Consider the following 17918-nt stretch of genomic DNA (forward strand, 5'->3'; position numbering starts at 1 on the left):
TGGGCGTGGGGTATATCTTCACGGCTGCTCCAGCAAAGCGCAGCCGCTGCTCCTTACCTTGGAGGAGGGGTATCTCCTCACCGCCGCCCATTCTGACCTTCAACGTGGGATAGCTCCTCTAGGCCCTCCTGCGCCCGCGCAGCCACGGCTCCTTGGGTGTGGGGTTGGTCCTCCCGGCCGCCGCCCCCGGCCTCAGGCTTTGGGGCGTGGAGTTGGTCCTCCCGGCCACCGCCCCTGGCCTCGGGCTTGGGGGCGTGGGGTAGCTCCTCCCAGCCGCCCCTGACCTCGGACGCGGGGTAGCTCCTCTCGGGCGCGCTTAGTTCGCCGGTCGCAGCCGCCTGCAACCTAACCTATGTCCCAAACCTCTCTGCACCATTTTTTAATTGTGAAATTCCCTTTTAAATTTCTTAATTGCCTCGTTATTTCATTTATCTTACCGTATCCTTATCCAGTTCCCGGAAGACACAGTTAAGAACTGTTTAACTGTTTAAAAAGTATTAAGGCATCCCATGACAAACGCTTCGGGCTAGTGCGGGCGGTGGGGGTGGTGGTGTCGGTTCAAACTGCAATGGTCCACAGTTCTACAGGCGGATTCCTCGAGTCTCTATAAGAGGCAACCAAAAGGAGATCAGCCCTGGGATTTCTTTGGAAGGAATGATGCTAAAGCTGAAACTCCAGTACTTTGGGCCCCTCATGCGAAGAGTTGACTCATTGGAAAAGTCTCTGATGCTGGGAGGGATTGGGTGCAGGAGGAGAAGGGGCCGACAGAGGATGAGATGGCTGGATGGCATCACTGACTCGATGGACGTGAGTCTGAGTGAACTCCGGGAGTTGGTGATGGACAGGGAGGCCTGGCGTGCTGCGATTCATGGGGTCGCAAAGAGTCGGACACGACTGAGCGACTGAACTGAAACTCGCCAGTCCCGCGCTATCAGGCAAAAGCTGCCTTTTCAGACGGGTCCCAAATTGGCTCGGTCCCATTTCTGCAGCACATTCGATCAATGGGGCAGAAATGGAAAGCAAGCTGCTGTCGTGAGAGCCAAGACCTGCTTGCGAGAAGCTAACCAAGTCAACTGGCCGAGGTTAGCCGGGAGCTCTAGCCCTGGGCACCTTGCGCGCCCGGGAAGGGGCGGGGCGGCCGTGGGCGGTGGGCGGAGCCTGGAGCGGGATTACCAATGAAATCCTCAGCCGGCGCTGGCCGTGCGCGTGACGCTGCGTAGCGGGCTCAGAGGCTGGAGGCGGGGGAGGGGTCGGGAGCTTTATCTTCGTCTGCGGTTGGGCTGGCTGTGTTGCCGGCCTGGGGCATCAGAAGAGCTAGCGGCACGGAGCCGACCAGCCTGCCATCGGGTCTGGGACAGCTTCTCGGCTTTGCCTTCCGTGGTGAGGTTCCCCGGCCACCGGCCCATGCTTCCCTGTCCCCCTCCTCCCTTCCCGCCTGGGTCCGCCCACCTCTGCCTAAGAGGAAGGGGAGAGACGTGTCTGCTGCAACTCCGGCCCCGCGGGCCTGGCCTTGCCCCGGGGCTGCGGGGGAGGGAGAGGCTCCGTGGGTTCTGGTCATTTTGGGGGTTGGGGCGGGCGGGAAAGTTACCTGGGGGCGCAGGGGTGTCTGGCAACCTTTTAAATCTTAGAGGTTTGTTTGGTGTCCACCCTCAAATTCTGTGGCCTTTATCAAGCCAGTGGTAAAGAAAGTTACGAATTAAGAAAACATTTTATTCCTGAAAAAGCGATACCACGAACTCAATCAGATTCAGCTTCAAATTGACTTGGGGGAAGAAAGTGTGGTAAATCTGGGTGCCAAAGAGTTTAATGTAGCTCATATTTTATTTTGCAGTATTAGGATGTAATTTTCTGACATTCTTAAATGTTAATAGGCATGCAGTTTAAGTGATATGTATATTCAGGAATTATTTGTAAGCGAGAAACAACGATACATTCTATATTCCACGTTTGTATATGGGTTAAGTGTATTGGTCACTTAATATTAAAGTGGATGCTTAGCTGTTTAAGCTACTATTTTTTCAGAGTCTGTTGAGTAGAATTCAACTTGAAGCATTTTCCCCCCCATTGTTTTAACTTGGACAGTATCGATGTATGGCTTATTAGGGAAGTTGTAGATTGTCTAGGCATGAGGACGGATTTTGCAAGGAATTTTAATGCGTAATTATTTTAAAATGCACGTGTGTCGCTGCATCACCTGCTGAGAGCTCGCCAGGATTTCACATTCTTAGGATAAAGATCAAAACACTACTGCCATGCTCATTTCCAGTTCAGTTTGAGCCGGTGTTCTCCTGGCTCTCTGGGCTCAAGCCATACCAGCTTTATTTTTGTTTTTAGAAAGTTTCTCTTTATTATCTCCTAGTCTTTAGGGGTTTACTCTACCTCTAATTCTCTAATTTCCTCCAGTATCAGCCCAAATATCTCGGGAAACTCACCCTGTCCTGGTTAAAACCTCCCAGCATTCTGTTTTCCTTTGCTTCAGTTCATTATCAGTTGTAATGAGCTGCATTAGTTACTTCAACGCTTGTTTCCTCTACTAGCATTTCATGAAGGCTGGATTGGTCCATCTTATTTAGGTCTTAATTCTCAAGACTTAGCACCTTGCACAATGAAAAAGTTGGAGGACAGAGGAGAGGACTTTTGAATGAAAAATATTTTCTAGAGAAGGTTATCTGTTTCCTTGGAAAAGGAAAAGGTTTTTAACAAAGGCTCAAAGTTCAGAGCGGAGAAGGCAATGGCACCCCACTCGAGTACTTCTGCCTGGAAAATCACATGGATGGAGGAGCCTGGTGGGCTGCAGTCCACGGGGTCGCTGAGGGTTGGACACTACTTAAGCGACTTCACTTTGACTTTTCACTTTCATGCATTGGAGAAGGAAATGGCAACCCACTCCAGTGTTCTTGCCTGGAGAATCCCAGGGACAGGGGAGCTTGGTGAGCTGCCGTCTATGGGGTCACACAGAGTCGGACACGACTGAAGCGACTCAGCAGCAGCAGCAGCAAGTTCAGAGTGAAGTCGCTCAGTCCTGTTGGACTCTTTGCGACCCCATGGACTATAGCCCACCAGGCTCCTCTGTCCATGGGATTTTCCAGGCAAGAATACCAGAGTGGGTTGCCATTTCCTTCTCGGGGATCGTCCTGATCTAGGGATGGAACTCGGGTCTCCAGCACTGCAGACAGACTTTACCATCTGAGCCACCAGGGAAGCCCCTTAACAAAGAGTAGTTAGAGAAATTTATTTTTGGAATTTACCACAGGGTAAGTGCTTATACTGATCCTATAATGAGAATTTGTGTTCTTTAGTTTTGCTGATTGACCTAATGACCTAGTTCTTTGATATGTAAATACAGAGTTGTACTGAGGCCAGCCTTTAGGAGGAAGGAAGAGCAAGTTTCTGTTTTGAATTGCTACATTGATCTGTAAAGTGTTTCTCTTTACCACTACTCAATCTGGGAGTGTTGTAGCAAAGTCTTTACCTAGAGTAGGTGTTCAGTGTTTTATAGATTTACAGGTTCTTTTGAAAGCTTAATTAATAAGAACACTGCAGACGGGCTAACCGAGAACACTTGAATACTTCTTTCTGGCACAGTACGTTTTAGCGGTTCAGTCCAATTTTTTCTGTTTTGCTTGTGTAAGACAAGTTAGATACTACCACACTGAACATACCAAAACCATTGAATTGATTGGATTCTTAAGGAATAATTGTTCAGTGTGTTATGTTTTTAAAATAGCTATTTAGTCAGCTTTATGTCACTTTGGGTGTAAATGTTTCTGTTGCCACTTACTGGCATGTGACTTTGAGTTGAGTAGTATTTCCGAATCATTTGCATCTTTTAAACAGAAATGTTAAGTGAGGTATGACCTGACGCTGCCACCCAGCCCTGTAAATGTTACTGGCATGGTAAACAGGAGTGCCTGGTTCCTTTCTTGCTGGACCTCTGGTGAGTCTAGTCTTATGATCATGATTTTTACTTCCTCAAAACTCATTTTGCAACCCAATTCAATATATTTTTGTCCTTCCTGAAACCAACTGCAAGTAAATCGTACCTATTAATGTCCCCAGATTGTGAAATAGCCTATGTCCCACCCTCTTTTTGTTTGTTTGTTTGTTTCTGCTCTCTTTTTAAGGTCTTATGTAAATTTTCCATGATATTGACCGTAGGTTACCTCTTGAATCCTCTAACTTGATTTGGAACATTCCTTGCTCCTGGTTTTCCTCTCATCTTTCCTGGGCCTTTGTTTTATACAGTTCTTTAATTGCCTTGTAGTATTGGGAAAATCATAAATCACTGTTAAAGTGGGATAATAGTGGGACTTCCCTGGTGGTCCAGTGGTTAGGACCTTTTCCCTGCCTGTGGCCCAGGTTCAACCCCTGGTTAGGGGGCTAAGATCCCGCAAGCTGTGTAGCTCGCCAAAAAAAAAAAAAAAATCCTGCTGCATAGGTTGTTGTGAGGCTTAAATTAGCCAAAGTTATGGCAAATGTTAGCTTTATTATTTTCTAAGTAATCTCTTTTCTTGACTTATGGTTTCTCCTGAGACTTCCTGCCTGTGCTTGGCCTTAGCTGCTGCTTGTATACCAATGAATCGTACATCTGTTTTCAGTCCAGTTTTGTATGTTCATCTTCCTGTCGACCGTCATCACTTGACTGACTCATAGGCGTATCATATGAACTTAACTACTCATTTCTCTTCTCCTGTAGTTACTTAGCTTAATGGCACACTCGGAGGCTTAGTTCAGAAACTCTTTTGGGATCTGTATTTCCTGCCCTCTGGATGTAGTATCTTCTAGGTGGCTCAGTGTTAAAGAATCGGTCTGCCAATGCAGGAGATGCGAGATACGGGTTCTGTCCTTGGGTCTGGAAGATCCCCTGGAGAAGGGAATGGCAACCCACTCCAGTGTTCTTGCCTGGGAAATCCCATAGACCTAGGAGCCTGGTGGGCTACAGTCCATGGAGTCACAGAGTCAGATAGAACTTAGTGACTGAGCACACAGGCACTCTGGATGTCGGCACTTGGGTGTCTCGTAGATGCCTCAGCTTAATGTTTGTAAATTAATCTGGTCTCTCTTATCTCTTCTTCATAAAATCATTTGTTCTTTTAAGAAACGCATGTCATTTGAGCCTTACTTTAGGCTTTTATCATTTTGTGAGAGCTCATTGTTCTTCCTGTGGTCCAGGAGGGCAAAATTTCCCCCTTCACCCTTCTTGAGTTCTTTTCCCCCCCGCTAGAATTTGCTTTTTTTATTTTGATAAAATAATACATAACAAATTAACCTTCTACAAAAACTTTATATTGGAGTATATAGTTGATTGAACCCCTCTTGAGTTCTTGATACAAGGTAGATTAACAGGAGAAAAAGAATCTTTGATTCATGGGCATGGATCTCTCATAGAAACAGGACCTAAGAAGTGAGTGAAGGTGGTGGCTCTTACATATTTTAGACCAACAATAAATTAAGAATTGACTGGACAAAGAAACTTAGGTTTGGGTGCTTAGTTAATAAGAATCTTAAGCAAAGTTTGGGCTTGGGTAGTAAATTAGCAAAGAAGTGCCGGGTGTTTTCCTTATATAGGCCTCTGGGCCCTGCATTCCCCATCTCTGGTGATAAGGATGTCTTTCTACTTCCGCATACAGGGAGGGCACCTTTTACATGGAGATTTTATTTCCTGCTTTTAGGAAAGCAGGACAGAGAGGAGGGTCAAAGTCTGTCTTGACAACGGCTCTTTCTTCAATACAGTCAGTGTGCCATTGAGGCATATTTGGGGGCAGCCTGCCCTGGGCCCCAGCACTGCCAAGCTCTCCTTTCTCTTAACACATCCTCCACCTTGCTGCCTTAATTCTTACTAAAAAACAAATACTACCTCAGACAGATATTAAGTCACTCTCTTGTTTAAAAGCCTCTATCAACTCCTTGTTTGTGTTAAGTTCCAGACTTCTTAGAATCCTCTGAGGGCCCTTGACTTTTTGTCCTTGCCCTTCCATTTCCCTTGTGTTCCAGTCTTTTCCTTTCCTTCCTTTTAGATCTAACCTAGATTTTACCTACTTCAGGAAACCTTTCCTAATTGCCCCTAAAGTCTATTGGGCATCAGACTTATATTCTGTTCATTATGTACGTACATCTGAGTTACTATTCTGTAATACTCCTGTAATTATGTTTTTATATCTTCCTCCCACTGATTTTTCATTCCTTGAGGGTTCAGACTGTTGGCAGTCATCGTTGTATCCCAGGGCCTGGTGTGTAGTAGACGTCAATAAAATGTTTGAAATAATAGATCTATCACCAAGGTCTGTACTTGTTCGTGTTTTCATAGTGCTTTTCATCTGGCTCCGTTTTGATGCCTGGCAAACTTCTGTTTCTTCTTTGAACTCTGGCTCTAATGTCACCTTTATGAGGACTTACCCAACTTCTCCAAGTGTTTGGTTATGCCTTCTCTTATGTGTGTGTGTGTGTGTGTGTGTGTGTGTGTGCGCGCGCGTGCGCATGCACACACAGAAGGGTGCTAGAACAGTTAATGGGGTAGACCTCTGTATTATTTACAGTAAATCTCACATCATTGTAGAAAGTGATGCTTAAAATACCTGAATTTTCAGATACTTGACACCTATATTTTGTGTCAAAAGTTTAAAAAATTGTTTTTCAGTATACATTAAGATTTTTTTCCTTGCCTTCTGTGTTTAAATGACCATAGCCTTTTAAAAAATGTGCCAGCGTCATTAAAGCATGAACTTCAGGGGCGTTCTGTCGGCCTAGTGGTTTGAATTCACTGCTGTGGCCAGGGAAGTAGGTCTGCTTTGATGCAGTGATGTGTTTGGGGACTCATAAGAAATGTAAGCCGTTTAACCTTCAGAGGAAAAACCTGTGCTTGCTTTCTCCTTTCTTCCTACTTTTATTTATTTATTTTTTTTTCTTCTTCCTACTTTTAAAGTTTTCTTTATTGTTGTCTCTAATTTTGTTTCTGGATGTCAACTACTTTTTTCTTTTTGAAAATGGGGACAGGATTACCTACCTCAGGGTTATTGTTAAGTTTAAAGGAGGTAATATACACAAAGGTCTTACCAGAAAGTAATGTTTGTTCTAATTATTTGAGTTATTTCATGAGAACAGTCTCTCAAGTTTGAGAGGTTTTCCAGTGAAGTAAAAATCATAGCATTTGTTAGCAGATTTTTTTCATAGCCTAAGTTTGTTTTTGGGTCCAGAATGGCAGATGTTGATGAAGAATCTTAAGCTCTAGAACAGATTATTTTTAGGTATATTCATACAACTTAAAAACCCCAAACTAGTTGCTATATTTATCTTTTAGTATTAAAAGGTACAGTTAGAAATGAACATGAGTTTCAGCTCTCATTCTAGCCTCTTGATGATTGTTTCATGAACATGTGAAAGGAAGTTGTTTTATTTTCTTACTGTGTGAAAATGCTTGATATCTATTAACTCATTCAACAAATACGTATTAAGTACCGACTGTTCAAGCAGAGTTCTAGATAGTTGGATAAAGTGATGAAAAGACAGAATTCTGCCTTTCATGGGGATTAGTCTTTTCATGGTGTAGACAGGCAATTAACACTATAATGTATTAGCCCATACATGTTCTGAAGAAAAATAAAGCAGGGGAAATAAGACTAAAGTGGGTGTGAGTGTTTATTTTAGTTGGGGGTAGGTAGGGAGTCCCTGGGGAGGGGACATTTGAGAACTTGAACAAAGTAAAGGAGGAATCTTTGAGGGTTCTGCGGGAGATGAGCCAGAGAGCGGCAACAGCAGAGACCTTTAAGTGGGAGTAAGGTTGGATTTTCAAAGAAACAGCAAAAGGCCAAAGTGACAGGAGGAGAGCAACTGAGAACTGTAGTAGAAGGTGGAGGGTAGGGAGATGAAGGCCAGGGAGGGGAATGGCAGATCATGGGTGGAGGAGTTACTCGACAGTGGTGAGGACTTGAAACAATTCGGTGCTTAAAGGATTTTGAGGTAGGGCAATGATCTGCTGAGATTTACCTTTTAAAAAGTTTACTCTGGGCCCTGTGTGACCAGAAGGGAGAAGATGAAGAGGGACCAGTTAGGCCACTACAGTGAGAAGGGTCGGTGGTTTAGGTTGTGCTGAAGGTGGTGGATGGGGTAAAAAGATGTTAGAACGGGATATATATTTTGAAGGCAGAGTAAAATGGCCCGCTGTTGGCTTGGTTAAGGGAAAGTAAAGAAGGATAATATGGGGTTTTTTGTTTTTAATCTGGGCAAAGACTGACTGCTAGTTCCAGTAACTGAATTAAGAAAGATGGAAGAATGGAGTTGGCCGGAACATCAGTAGTTCACTTTTGGTCCTGTTAAAGTTTGAGATGCCCATAAGACATCTGCCTACATAAAGGGGTCCGGTAGGCCTTTGGATAGGAGTCTGGAGCTCAGGGAAATCTGGGTCTGGTGAGGAGAGAAGGGTATCATAGTGAGTGAACTGGTGGTGATCAGAGGGTTAGCCACTGGAAATTAGAATTATGGACATGGTGCACTTGTTGGTATCAGTAAGTTCTAGGGGAGGATTTGACTGGGACATAAGAACAGCTTTTTGGAGAAAGAAGGAAGTCTAGGAACTTGGAGACCAGGAGCTTGGATCTAGGAACATGGATGTTGAAGTAAAAAAAAGTGTGGAAGAGTTACTGAAAGGGAGACAGGAGGAGTGAGTGATGTATTCATATTCTTAGTAAACGAGGGGAGTGATCAGGAAGACAGTACATACAAAGAGAAGTATCAGGTGTGATAATCTGACTGACCTATTTTAAGGAAGGGAAGGAGGAACAGTAACTTGGAAATAACAGGAAATGAGGAGGATAACTTTTGTTATTATTGTTAATAATAGAAGGGCAAGAAAAGACTGTGATCTCACATATAAGGGCAGTGATTCATGCCAGCACCTAGAAACCACTTAGAATTAATGACAGTTTGAATTTTTAACTTTGCAGTAGCTGAAGTAGTTTGCCTGTGTCTAGATTGGTAAGAGTGGATTCACAGTCCCATCTAAATGAATAGTCAAAAATTCATCTCTCTCCTTCATCTCACCTGGTTACAAGGCGTTCCCTTGCTTACACTCTTGCCCTCCTGTGGTCTGCTCTCCACACAGAGGCTGAAGGGATCCACCTTTGTAAGGAAGGAACAGTTGAACTGAGCGTTACTGTAATTTCCTTCCGTTTTCTGCCACAACAGTCGTGTACTGTTACTGACATGGATAGCAGGAGGGACTCAGTTCAGACATCTTGTCATAATCTTGGATTTGGTCAAAATTGAGATGAAGCATAGGTGATAGTTTTCCTTCCTAAATTCTGTGTGTATGACAGTAACAGAATTTATTAATGTTTTCTTGGAAGCCATATGATGCTTGAGCTGCATTTGAGAAAGTGTGTAATTATGGAACTCTGCCATCATCTAACACCTATTAAGAGCAAACATGTAGAATTTGAGGGACAATGCAACTTTATATTTGTGTCATGTAGCATACAGGGCATAGATATGTAGGGATTGCATTCACTTAGTTAATTTTTTAAACTAGGTTGTTAATACACAGCAGAGTGCCAACATTTTATTATCTTTGTGTGTGTGTGCAGTAGTAGTTAACTTTCTAGATGTAGGATTCAGGGGTGGGAGGATTTACGTGAAGATGAAGTGTAATAGAGCAGAGACATTGACTACCTCTTGGTATTGTGATACCACATCTTGAGTTTTCCCTGCTGTCTTATGGTTCTCTTTTCCTGCTAAGGGAGGAAACTGAGGGCAAAGATACTAGTATAGACTACGACATAAAGGTCTTTATGAGGAGTTGCTGTTTTCTTCTTTGGCTCACTCCATTGATCTGTGGCAGTGTAATTGTGCAAACTCAGTACTTGTGCTTTAGCTTGTGAAGTTAGGCCTTACTCGCTAGGTTGATGGTTCCCAGTCTCATCACCAAGGACTCCTTGTAAGTTTTTGCTACAGTGTACTCAGGCTTAGATTTTTTTCCCCTTTTGATCAGTTTAACAGCATTTGTTCGTCAAACTTGGTTGTTTTTTTTTTTCTTTAACCTCTTTTACTGATTTCTCAGGGAGTTGATACAGTCTCAAGCCACAAGCAAAGTGACATAGCCTGTATTGCTTGCTTTATGTGACAAATGTAAAATTGTCTATTTCAGTTTATATTTGAAATATCCAAAGTAGCTTCCCCAGACCCTTAGTCTATGGGGCCCCCATCCCCAATCAAGAACAGTTGTCAATCTTATTGTTGAGTAGAAGGTGTAAAGCTGTTAACCGTGAAGGTGGTGCTCATTGGTGTTCTTCCATTGTAGATTTTCCTCTTTATTCTCTTAAGTTTAGAGAACTGTATTGTATTACTCAGAATAATTGGTTGTGGTATTAACTGATACATCACTTTCTGTATTAATACTTCCCACTAGATTTGGGGAATTCAAAGAGAAAATCCCATTTAGTCCCGGTCTTTAAGAAGCTTATGCTGAGTGGAAGAGGCAGATAGTATTGCCCACTGAGTGTATTAGTGTGACAGGACACACAAGGTGCGTTTGGACCACAGGGGAAGGTGAGTGATCAAAGAAACCTTAGTGGAGGAGATGAGTCAGGGCCACCTGCTGATTAGAGTAGAGGCTGGGGAATCCAGTAGTTCTGGTTTTGAATCCCTTTTCTGCAGTTTTGAATCCCTTTATGATTTGGAGTAAACTAAATCACCTCCCTAAACTATATTTTGAGACAGGAAGGAGTATATAGGAAGACATGGTGACCAAAGACAATACTGTGGGAATAAAATAATTGTATTTACTTTAAAGATTATATTGAAATTAAAATAATAATACATGTAAAACATGTAAGGACTCAAAAGTAAGAGTCCCTATTTTTAATTCCACACTGTTAACCCCTGTATAATTCCTTTTTGAAACATCTTGGTTCTTCTTGCATCTTTTCTTTCTCTCTTCTTTGTCCCTGATTTCTTTTCTATCTCTTGTTGTCTTACTAGATAGAGGGCATCCCTCAGAGTTTAGTTGTCAGTTCTCTAATCGTTCGCGTTGAAGAATTAGATGTTCTTCTGGCTTCCTCTGTCAGTGTTACACAAATGATTTTAAATTTACCAGTAACCCTGACCTCTTCCCTAGGTTTCTCTTCTTAATTGGATCTATTGTTCTCCTAAAATTTCTACTTGATATGTCGGTCTCCAAATTGTATCCATGATCCCTTGGACTGTAGCCCACCTGGTCCCTCTGTCCCTGGGATTTCCCAGGCAAGAATACTGGAGCGGTCACCATTTCCTTCTCCAGGGGATCTTCCCGACCCAGGGATCATGTCTCCTCCTTGACACGTGGATTCTTTACCACTGAGCTCTACCTGGAACTATTCCATAATTCTGCTTCATTTGATTTCAACAACAACAACAACAACAAAAAAAATAGAAGGGAAGTGATCTAGATTTGTCAGATTTTTACTTTGCCAAGCATTGGTATTTAAGAAAACAATCAAATTCACCATGTACTCCATTTTGTATGTAAAGGGCATTTTAACATAACTGTTTTAAAAGACCATAATCTTACGATTTTAAAATAATGTAGTGAATACTTTATTATGTTTTGCTTTAGACTGCCAAAAACTTCTGTATAGTTAAACACTGCTTTGGAGTAAGCATATTATAGTCTTGATATTGATCTGCCTAAAATTTGATTTTGATTATGTTTGTCAGTGCTTAAAATGGCCTGCTGCTAAGTCACGTCAGTCGTGTCCGACTCTGTGCGACCCCATAGACGGCGGCCAACCAGTCTCCCGTCCCTGGGATTCTCCAGGCAAGCATGCTGGAGTGGGTTGCCATTTCCTTCTCCAGTGCATGAAAGTGAAAAGAGAAAGTGAAGCCACTCAGTCCTGTCCAACTCTTCGTGACCCCATGGACTGCAGCCTACCAGGCTCTTCCATCCATGGGATTTCTCAGGCAAAAGTACTGGAGTGGGTTACCACTGCCTTAAAAAAGTCCTAATTTGTTAGGTCTTTACAGTTTGACCCCAGCTCTTTTTTCAAATCTTTTTCTATTATCGACTTAAGAAAAAAGAATCCAAACAGCAGGTGATGTTTGTAGTTTGGATCTGATCCAGGTTCTGATCTGACCCTGCCATTAGCTTTGTGGTCTTGGACAAGTTACTGTCATGAGAAGAAGCAAATAGTCCTGGAGCTGCTCTGGTGCAATCAACTAGGCTTTGGAGTTTCTGGGCAAGCCTGGCACTTGACAGCCAGGTCTTCAGGCTATTCTGTTGAACATAAATGGTTTCACTGAACGTGAGCTTTAGACAAGACCATTCTGTCAACATGATGGATCAAGATAAGAATAAGATCATGTAATCATCAATGCTTGCCCAAGTCACAAAGAATCTAGCATCTGTCTCCCCAGTCTACTGGGAATGATTGTTGCTGTTTTGCCAGTCGCAGCTTTAGCCACCCTCTACTCTGCCTCCTTATAGAGAAGATTTGTTGGTATACCCAATCATCAAACTGTCCTCACTTTCTGATAACCCTCAAGCCAGAGTGAACCCCTGCTTCTTTGGACTCTGCCCAAAATCACTTAGTCAGATCCCAAGCCCTAAATAAATCGCTTCAAATATTCTCTCCCTGGGATGCCCCACAGTTTCCCATGATACACATTCCTAATAAACTAGTCCAGCTGTTGGTATGTTCCTGGTGTATGTGTGGAAGGCATTGACCATAACTACCTGGAACCTTATTTTTTCTCATATGTGAACCAGGAGTAATAATAGGATTTTTTTTTTTTTTGACAGAATTTTGAAGATTAGACAGAAAACTTAAAGCACCTAGCAGAGTCCTGGTAATTAGTAAAACTCAACAGAAGCTTGTTTCTTGTCCTCTAACGAAGTAGTCTGATCAGTCATGGGCCCCTGAGCAGGGCTTACAAGGACCTTGCTTTCACCCTTTCTCACCCATGGAGTCCTCCGTTCTCATCCTTCAAGACACAGGTCACATACCTTCTTTCCTATGAAACCTTTGCACCTCTTAATGATCTCTTCTGTCTCTGCACTTCAGGTATGTATCATTCTTACCACCCACTTGACTATTTATCGTGTTCTTTCCTGTGGCATCTTTTAACTTACCCTTTACTTAATTCTTAATTTTTTATGTACTTATGCCTTGTTTGTTCAACCTTTTTTTTTTTTTTTTTTTTTAAGAATGGGGGCTCTGTTTTGAAACCAGCCAATGATTTTTATCAAGACTGATTTCTTCATTATTTGTTACAGTATCTTGTACTCAGAAAATGTTTAAACGTGATTAAAAGTATAACAAAAGGAAGAAAATATATCATTCGTCACCTCCCCTTAAATATGGTGATATTATGAAATTTACCTATGCCATATCCTTAGTTTAAAGCTTTTTATATCTTCTTTCCTAGACAGCATGGTAGTGGGTGAAGAAAAGATGTCTGTACGAAAACGGCTATCGAAGTCCAGTAACCATGCTGAGGAAGAGGAAGAAGACCAGAGAGACTGTGCAGAGGAGTCCCAAGAGGCGCCTAGTAATGGTGAGGCTTTTACTTTTTCTGAGGTGAATTAATGAAATCGGGAGCAAGTTCAGTGTTCCTGAACAAGGATTACCATCTCTTTAGCTCTTAACTCCCCACTCCAGTACTCTTGCCTGGAGAATCCATGGACGGAGGAGCCTGGTAGGCTGCAGTCCATGGGGTCACTAAGAGTCGGACACAACTGAGCGACTTCCCTTTCACTTTTCACTTTCATGCATTGGAGAAGGAAATGGCAACCCACTCCAGTGTTCTTGCCTGGAGAATCCCAGGGACGGGGGAGCCTGGTGGGCTGCCATTTATGGGGTCGCACAGAGTCAGACACGACTGAAGCGACTTAGCAGCAGCAGCAGCAGCAGCAGCTCTTAACTGGCTGTGGTGTGAGGCATGCGGGATCTTAGTTCCCCAACTAGGGATCAAACCTGCATCTCCTGCAGTGGAAGCTTGGAACCCTAACCACTGGACCACCAGGAAAGTCCCTCTTAAGCTCTTAAAAATGGATATGCTGGCAGGCACTGTAAAGTGCAGAGGAGAGAAAGAAATTAAGAGAATAGAAAGGAACACTTCGGTTTCGTTACCAGTCAGAGCCGCTTTTGATACTGCTTGTGATACTGGTATGTGAATCGCTGCACCTCTCATAATAGAGGTGAGCTTTACTGATGAAAGTGGAGTTTGCAGTGTATGGTTTAGTTTTATGTATTTGATAACAAAGAAACTAAAAAATAAGCCCTTTTAAAGTGATTCATTGAACATTTTGTGGGTATCTACTATGTTTTAGACATCATTCATTCATCTTATTCAGTTCTTCAACTGCCTGATTCCTATCAGTATTTACTGGTGTTCTGCTAAGTGGTGCAGCTCCAGCAGTGATCGGTACAGATGTGTTTGCCCTTGTGAAGCTCCAAGTTAAGTGCATGAGAACCCCTCTCTCCGCTTTAACATAATTAGATTATTAGAAATAAGTGCTACTAATTACTCTTTTAATAGCTGACATTAGCATAATGAGCATAATTAGCAGGGTACATAACCTAGGTAAAAATCTTGGGAGAGACAGATGAGGAAATTGTGTTAGTTCTCATGTCCAGGTTTGCTTAACATGAATGCAAAGAAGACTGACACAGTACTTGTTTGTTAAGGTCAAGGTTTATGCTTAAGACTGATAGACTGGTAAACACAACTTCACTTGTTGTCATCTATTGCATCAGGCTATTTATTTTTGCTGTGACATTTGTATAGGTTTGATTTCAGTGAGGATTTGAAATTTGAAGCTTGTTTGGTTAACAGATAGGTGTGGAACTTTTTGAGATAGGTTATCTTTGGCATCCTAAGACTTTTTTCATAAAGAAAAGCTTTTGCTTTTCCTGTTCAAATTTAATTGTAAATTAAATGCAGCCACTGGATCAAGAATATAAATGTTGTTGCTTAAGTTTGCATAATGAAGTTTATTGATTGTTGGACTCTTAATTAGCTATTTATGAAATACTTATATTTGCACATGAGCTAGTTTTAGAAATGTGAAAATTGTGCAAAATGGTGAGCCAACATTGGTTAGAAACCTTCCCCTTCCATGATTTAGGGACTGGGTGCTAAATCACATTATTTTTATTGAAACTTTCTGTTATCGGATGATTTTCTCTCTGTGTCTCTTTTTTTCTTTTTTTTTTAAATATAAAGACAGAAAACTTAAAGCACCTAGCAGAGTCCTGGTAATTAGTAAAACTCAACAGAAGCTTGTTTCTTGCCCTCTAGTGAAGTAGTCTGATCAGTCATGGGCCCCTGAGCAGGGCTTACAAGGACCTTGCTTTCACTCTTTCACATGTATAAAATACTTTATACATGTATTTAAACATGCATAACTTCTACATGTTTTCAGCACTCCTTATTGTCTTAGTTCATTAAGTTTTAATCGGTTCAGATTTTAGTGCAGATAATGAAAATTGAATTATTTAGCCTGAAACAAGAAGTCTGAGCTTCTCCTTGTTTTAATGTAAGTAATGCTGATCTGAAAATAGTGTTTCTCCATTTACTTTAACAATGATTCACTTTGGGGGAGTAAGCAGGCTCCTCCGTCCATGGGATTTTCCAGGCAAGAGTACTGGAGTGGGGTGCCATTGCCTTCTCCAGTTGGTTCCTGCAGGTACCCTTTATCAGGTTGAGAACATTGTCTATCTGTCTATTAATTTACAGATAATACCTATTTTTCACTGCCTTTTATTTTGCTACATTGTTCATTTGATAGCTGATTAATGAGTAAAGGTAATATGATGATAAATGGGGCTTCCAAGGTGGCTCATTGGTAAAGAATCTTCCTGCCAATGCAGGAAATGCAGGTTCAGTCCTTGGGTCTGGAAGATCCCCTGGAGGAGGAGATGGCAGCCCACTCCAGTATTCTTGACTGGAAAATTCTATGGACAGAGGAGCTTGGCAGGCTACAGTCCGTGGAGTCGCAAAGAGTTGGACATGACTCAGTGACTTGAGCATACATCATAATAACTACTAATAGTTTATCATATACCAGGCACTATTTTAAGTGTTTAACAAATATTAACTTGGTTAGTAGACTTCTAGTTATTTGATTTTAGGGTTCTTTGTGATACGTACATAAATGTTTGAACAGAGAGAACAACCTGCCTTATGTAAAAATTGAGAGTCTCTTGGCAAAAATAGATGAAAAAAAGTGAATATCATTGTTCTTGTGTAATTTGGCACCTTCATTCAGTTTATGCATCTAATCATAAAACTGACTGGTCTAGGTAGAGCTTTAATCAACTAAGTAGATTGAGAACACATTTTTTCCCCTTAGGGTAAAACCAAAACATGTTTGTTTTAGAAAGTACAGATAAACAGAAGTTCATGTGTCTATGATTTTTTCCTTGGCTGTATTCCTAGAAATGGTTTTTATTTATTTTGGGTGAACTGGCCCCATCAGGCAGCATGCAGGGTCCTAGTTCCCTGACCAGGGATTGAACCTATGCTCTCTGTAGTGAAAGCACCGAGTCTTAAGCACTGCACTGCCAGAGAAGCCTCTAGAAATTGTTTTTAGGTCAGTGGGAATAAATGCCTGTAAGATTTTGGGGCTGAGTATTGCCAAATCGCCCTCCGGAAATATTGCACTCCCAAGTAGCAATATGAGAGTGCTTATTTTATTTCTTCAGCCTTTCTTCAGTCATGGATGTTATGTAACCTTTTGAATAAACTCTATGGCATTTGAGAGATGACAGATTCCACTTTACTTGAAAAAAGGCTTTGTACAATGAGGCATAATTACCAGCAGCAATAAAGTTATTGAATATTAATTAGTACTTTTTATAGCTTTTAAGGTCAAAAGAGTGAGTTAACAGTCCTATGTTAAAAAAAGGAATTAAATAAATACAGTGACTAAATGGTATAGGAGACCACCTGCAGTGGGAGTAGGGGGGACAGTGCTTTAGAATGAAGGGGAGTGTCTCACAGAGGAGGTAGAATTTCACTTTGATCTTTGAGGAGGAGACTGGGAAGGGGCTTTTAAGAAAGCCAGGTAGAAAGGAATGGGTTTCAAAGGCATAGACTTAAGACTGTACAGTGTTATGTGTGTGGTGTTTTGTTCATTTTTGTAGAGGATTGTGGGGTGAGAAGGTAGTTCAGAGATGGATTTGTGCTGTTTTTATTTTTCTTTTACAGACAAGAGGACAAAATTGGAAAGGCAGAAGGAAATAAGCGGATAGGGTTTGGAGTCTAACTATATATGCAGTCATTGACTGACTGCTTACTGGGTTGGTTCCGTTAGTGAATAGGTTGTTCAATAAAGTTCTTGGTGAAAATGAAAAATATGTCTTATTTTTATTTAAAACTGAACAAACTTCTTGGCCAACCCAGTACCTATATGGATGACTTATAGCCGTCAGACATACTTAGATTTTTTTTTCCTTAGGCAAAACCAAGGAGAGCAGCTGTTAAAGCATTCTTTCACTAAGTTCAGAAAGGTATTCGTTTATCTTCTTGCTGATGGTGCTGGCAGCTCTTCTGTTGCAGATCCGAAGTAGATTTAGGAACTCCCTGCTATATAATACACTAGCTGGGAATTTTTTAATCTATGACAAACCTTCTAACATTTCTATTAAAAGTTATCTCTGTTGATTTTAAAATAAGATTATATGATATTGTAAAAGTTTAATGGTAATAGGACCAATTCCTCTCATTGCGTATATGGGCAACACATACAGTTGATGCAGGTGTGGTGACAAAAAATAAATCAAAGTTAGCTCTGGTTGAGTAGTGTAGTTCAGGGTTATTTCAGTTGTAGGATAGAAATCTGTTTATAGCTTAAAAATTATAGACCAGGTGAGATTGGTATGTCCATTTATTGCCTTTGCAGTTTACCAATATTATACCTTTAAGATATAGATGAACTTACTTTTGTC

General features: G+C 41.7%; 1 protein-coding gene across 6 annotated transcripts in view; it reads left to right on the top strand.

Annotated features, from left to right (window-relative positions):
* Window positions 1–1222: 1222 nt before the first annotated feature.
* SOAT1 (sterol O-acyltransferase 1) overlaps window positions 1223–17918 on the top strand; it is a 61779-nt gene continuing 45083 nt past the window's right edge. The window contains exons 1-3 of one of the 6 annotated variants that reach the window (XM_019976723.2): window positions 1234–1380; window positions 12767–13028; window positions 13393–13521. In XM_019976723.2, the coding sequence (XP_019832282.2) occupies window positions 13398–13521 (124 nt within the window). In that variant the 5' untranslated portion in view covers window positions 1234–1380; window positions 12767–13028; window positions 13393–13397. Of the gene's footprint in view, window positions 1381–3837; window positions 3938–12766; window positions 13029–13392; window positions 13522–17918 lie in introns of all 6 variants that reach the window. The other 5 variants (XM_019976725.2, XR_011560899.1, XM_070768517.1 and 2 more) reach the window with 5 other exon arrangements.

The sequence above is a fragment of the Bos indicus genome, chromosome 16 (genome assembly GCF_029378745.1).
Source record: "Bos indicus isolate NIAB-ARS_2022 breed Sahiwal x Tharparkar chromosome 16, NIAB-ARS_B.indTharparkar_mat_pri_1.0, whole genome shotgun sequence".
Lineage (NCBI taxonomy): Eukaryota > Metazoa > Chordata > Mammalia > Artiodactyla > Bovidae > Bos > Bos indicus.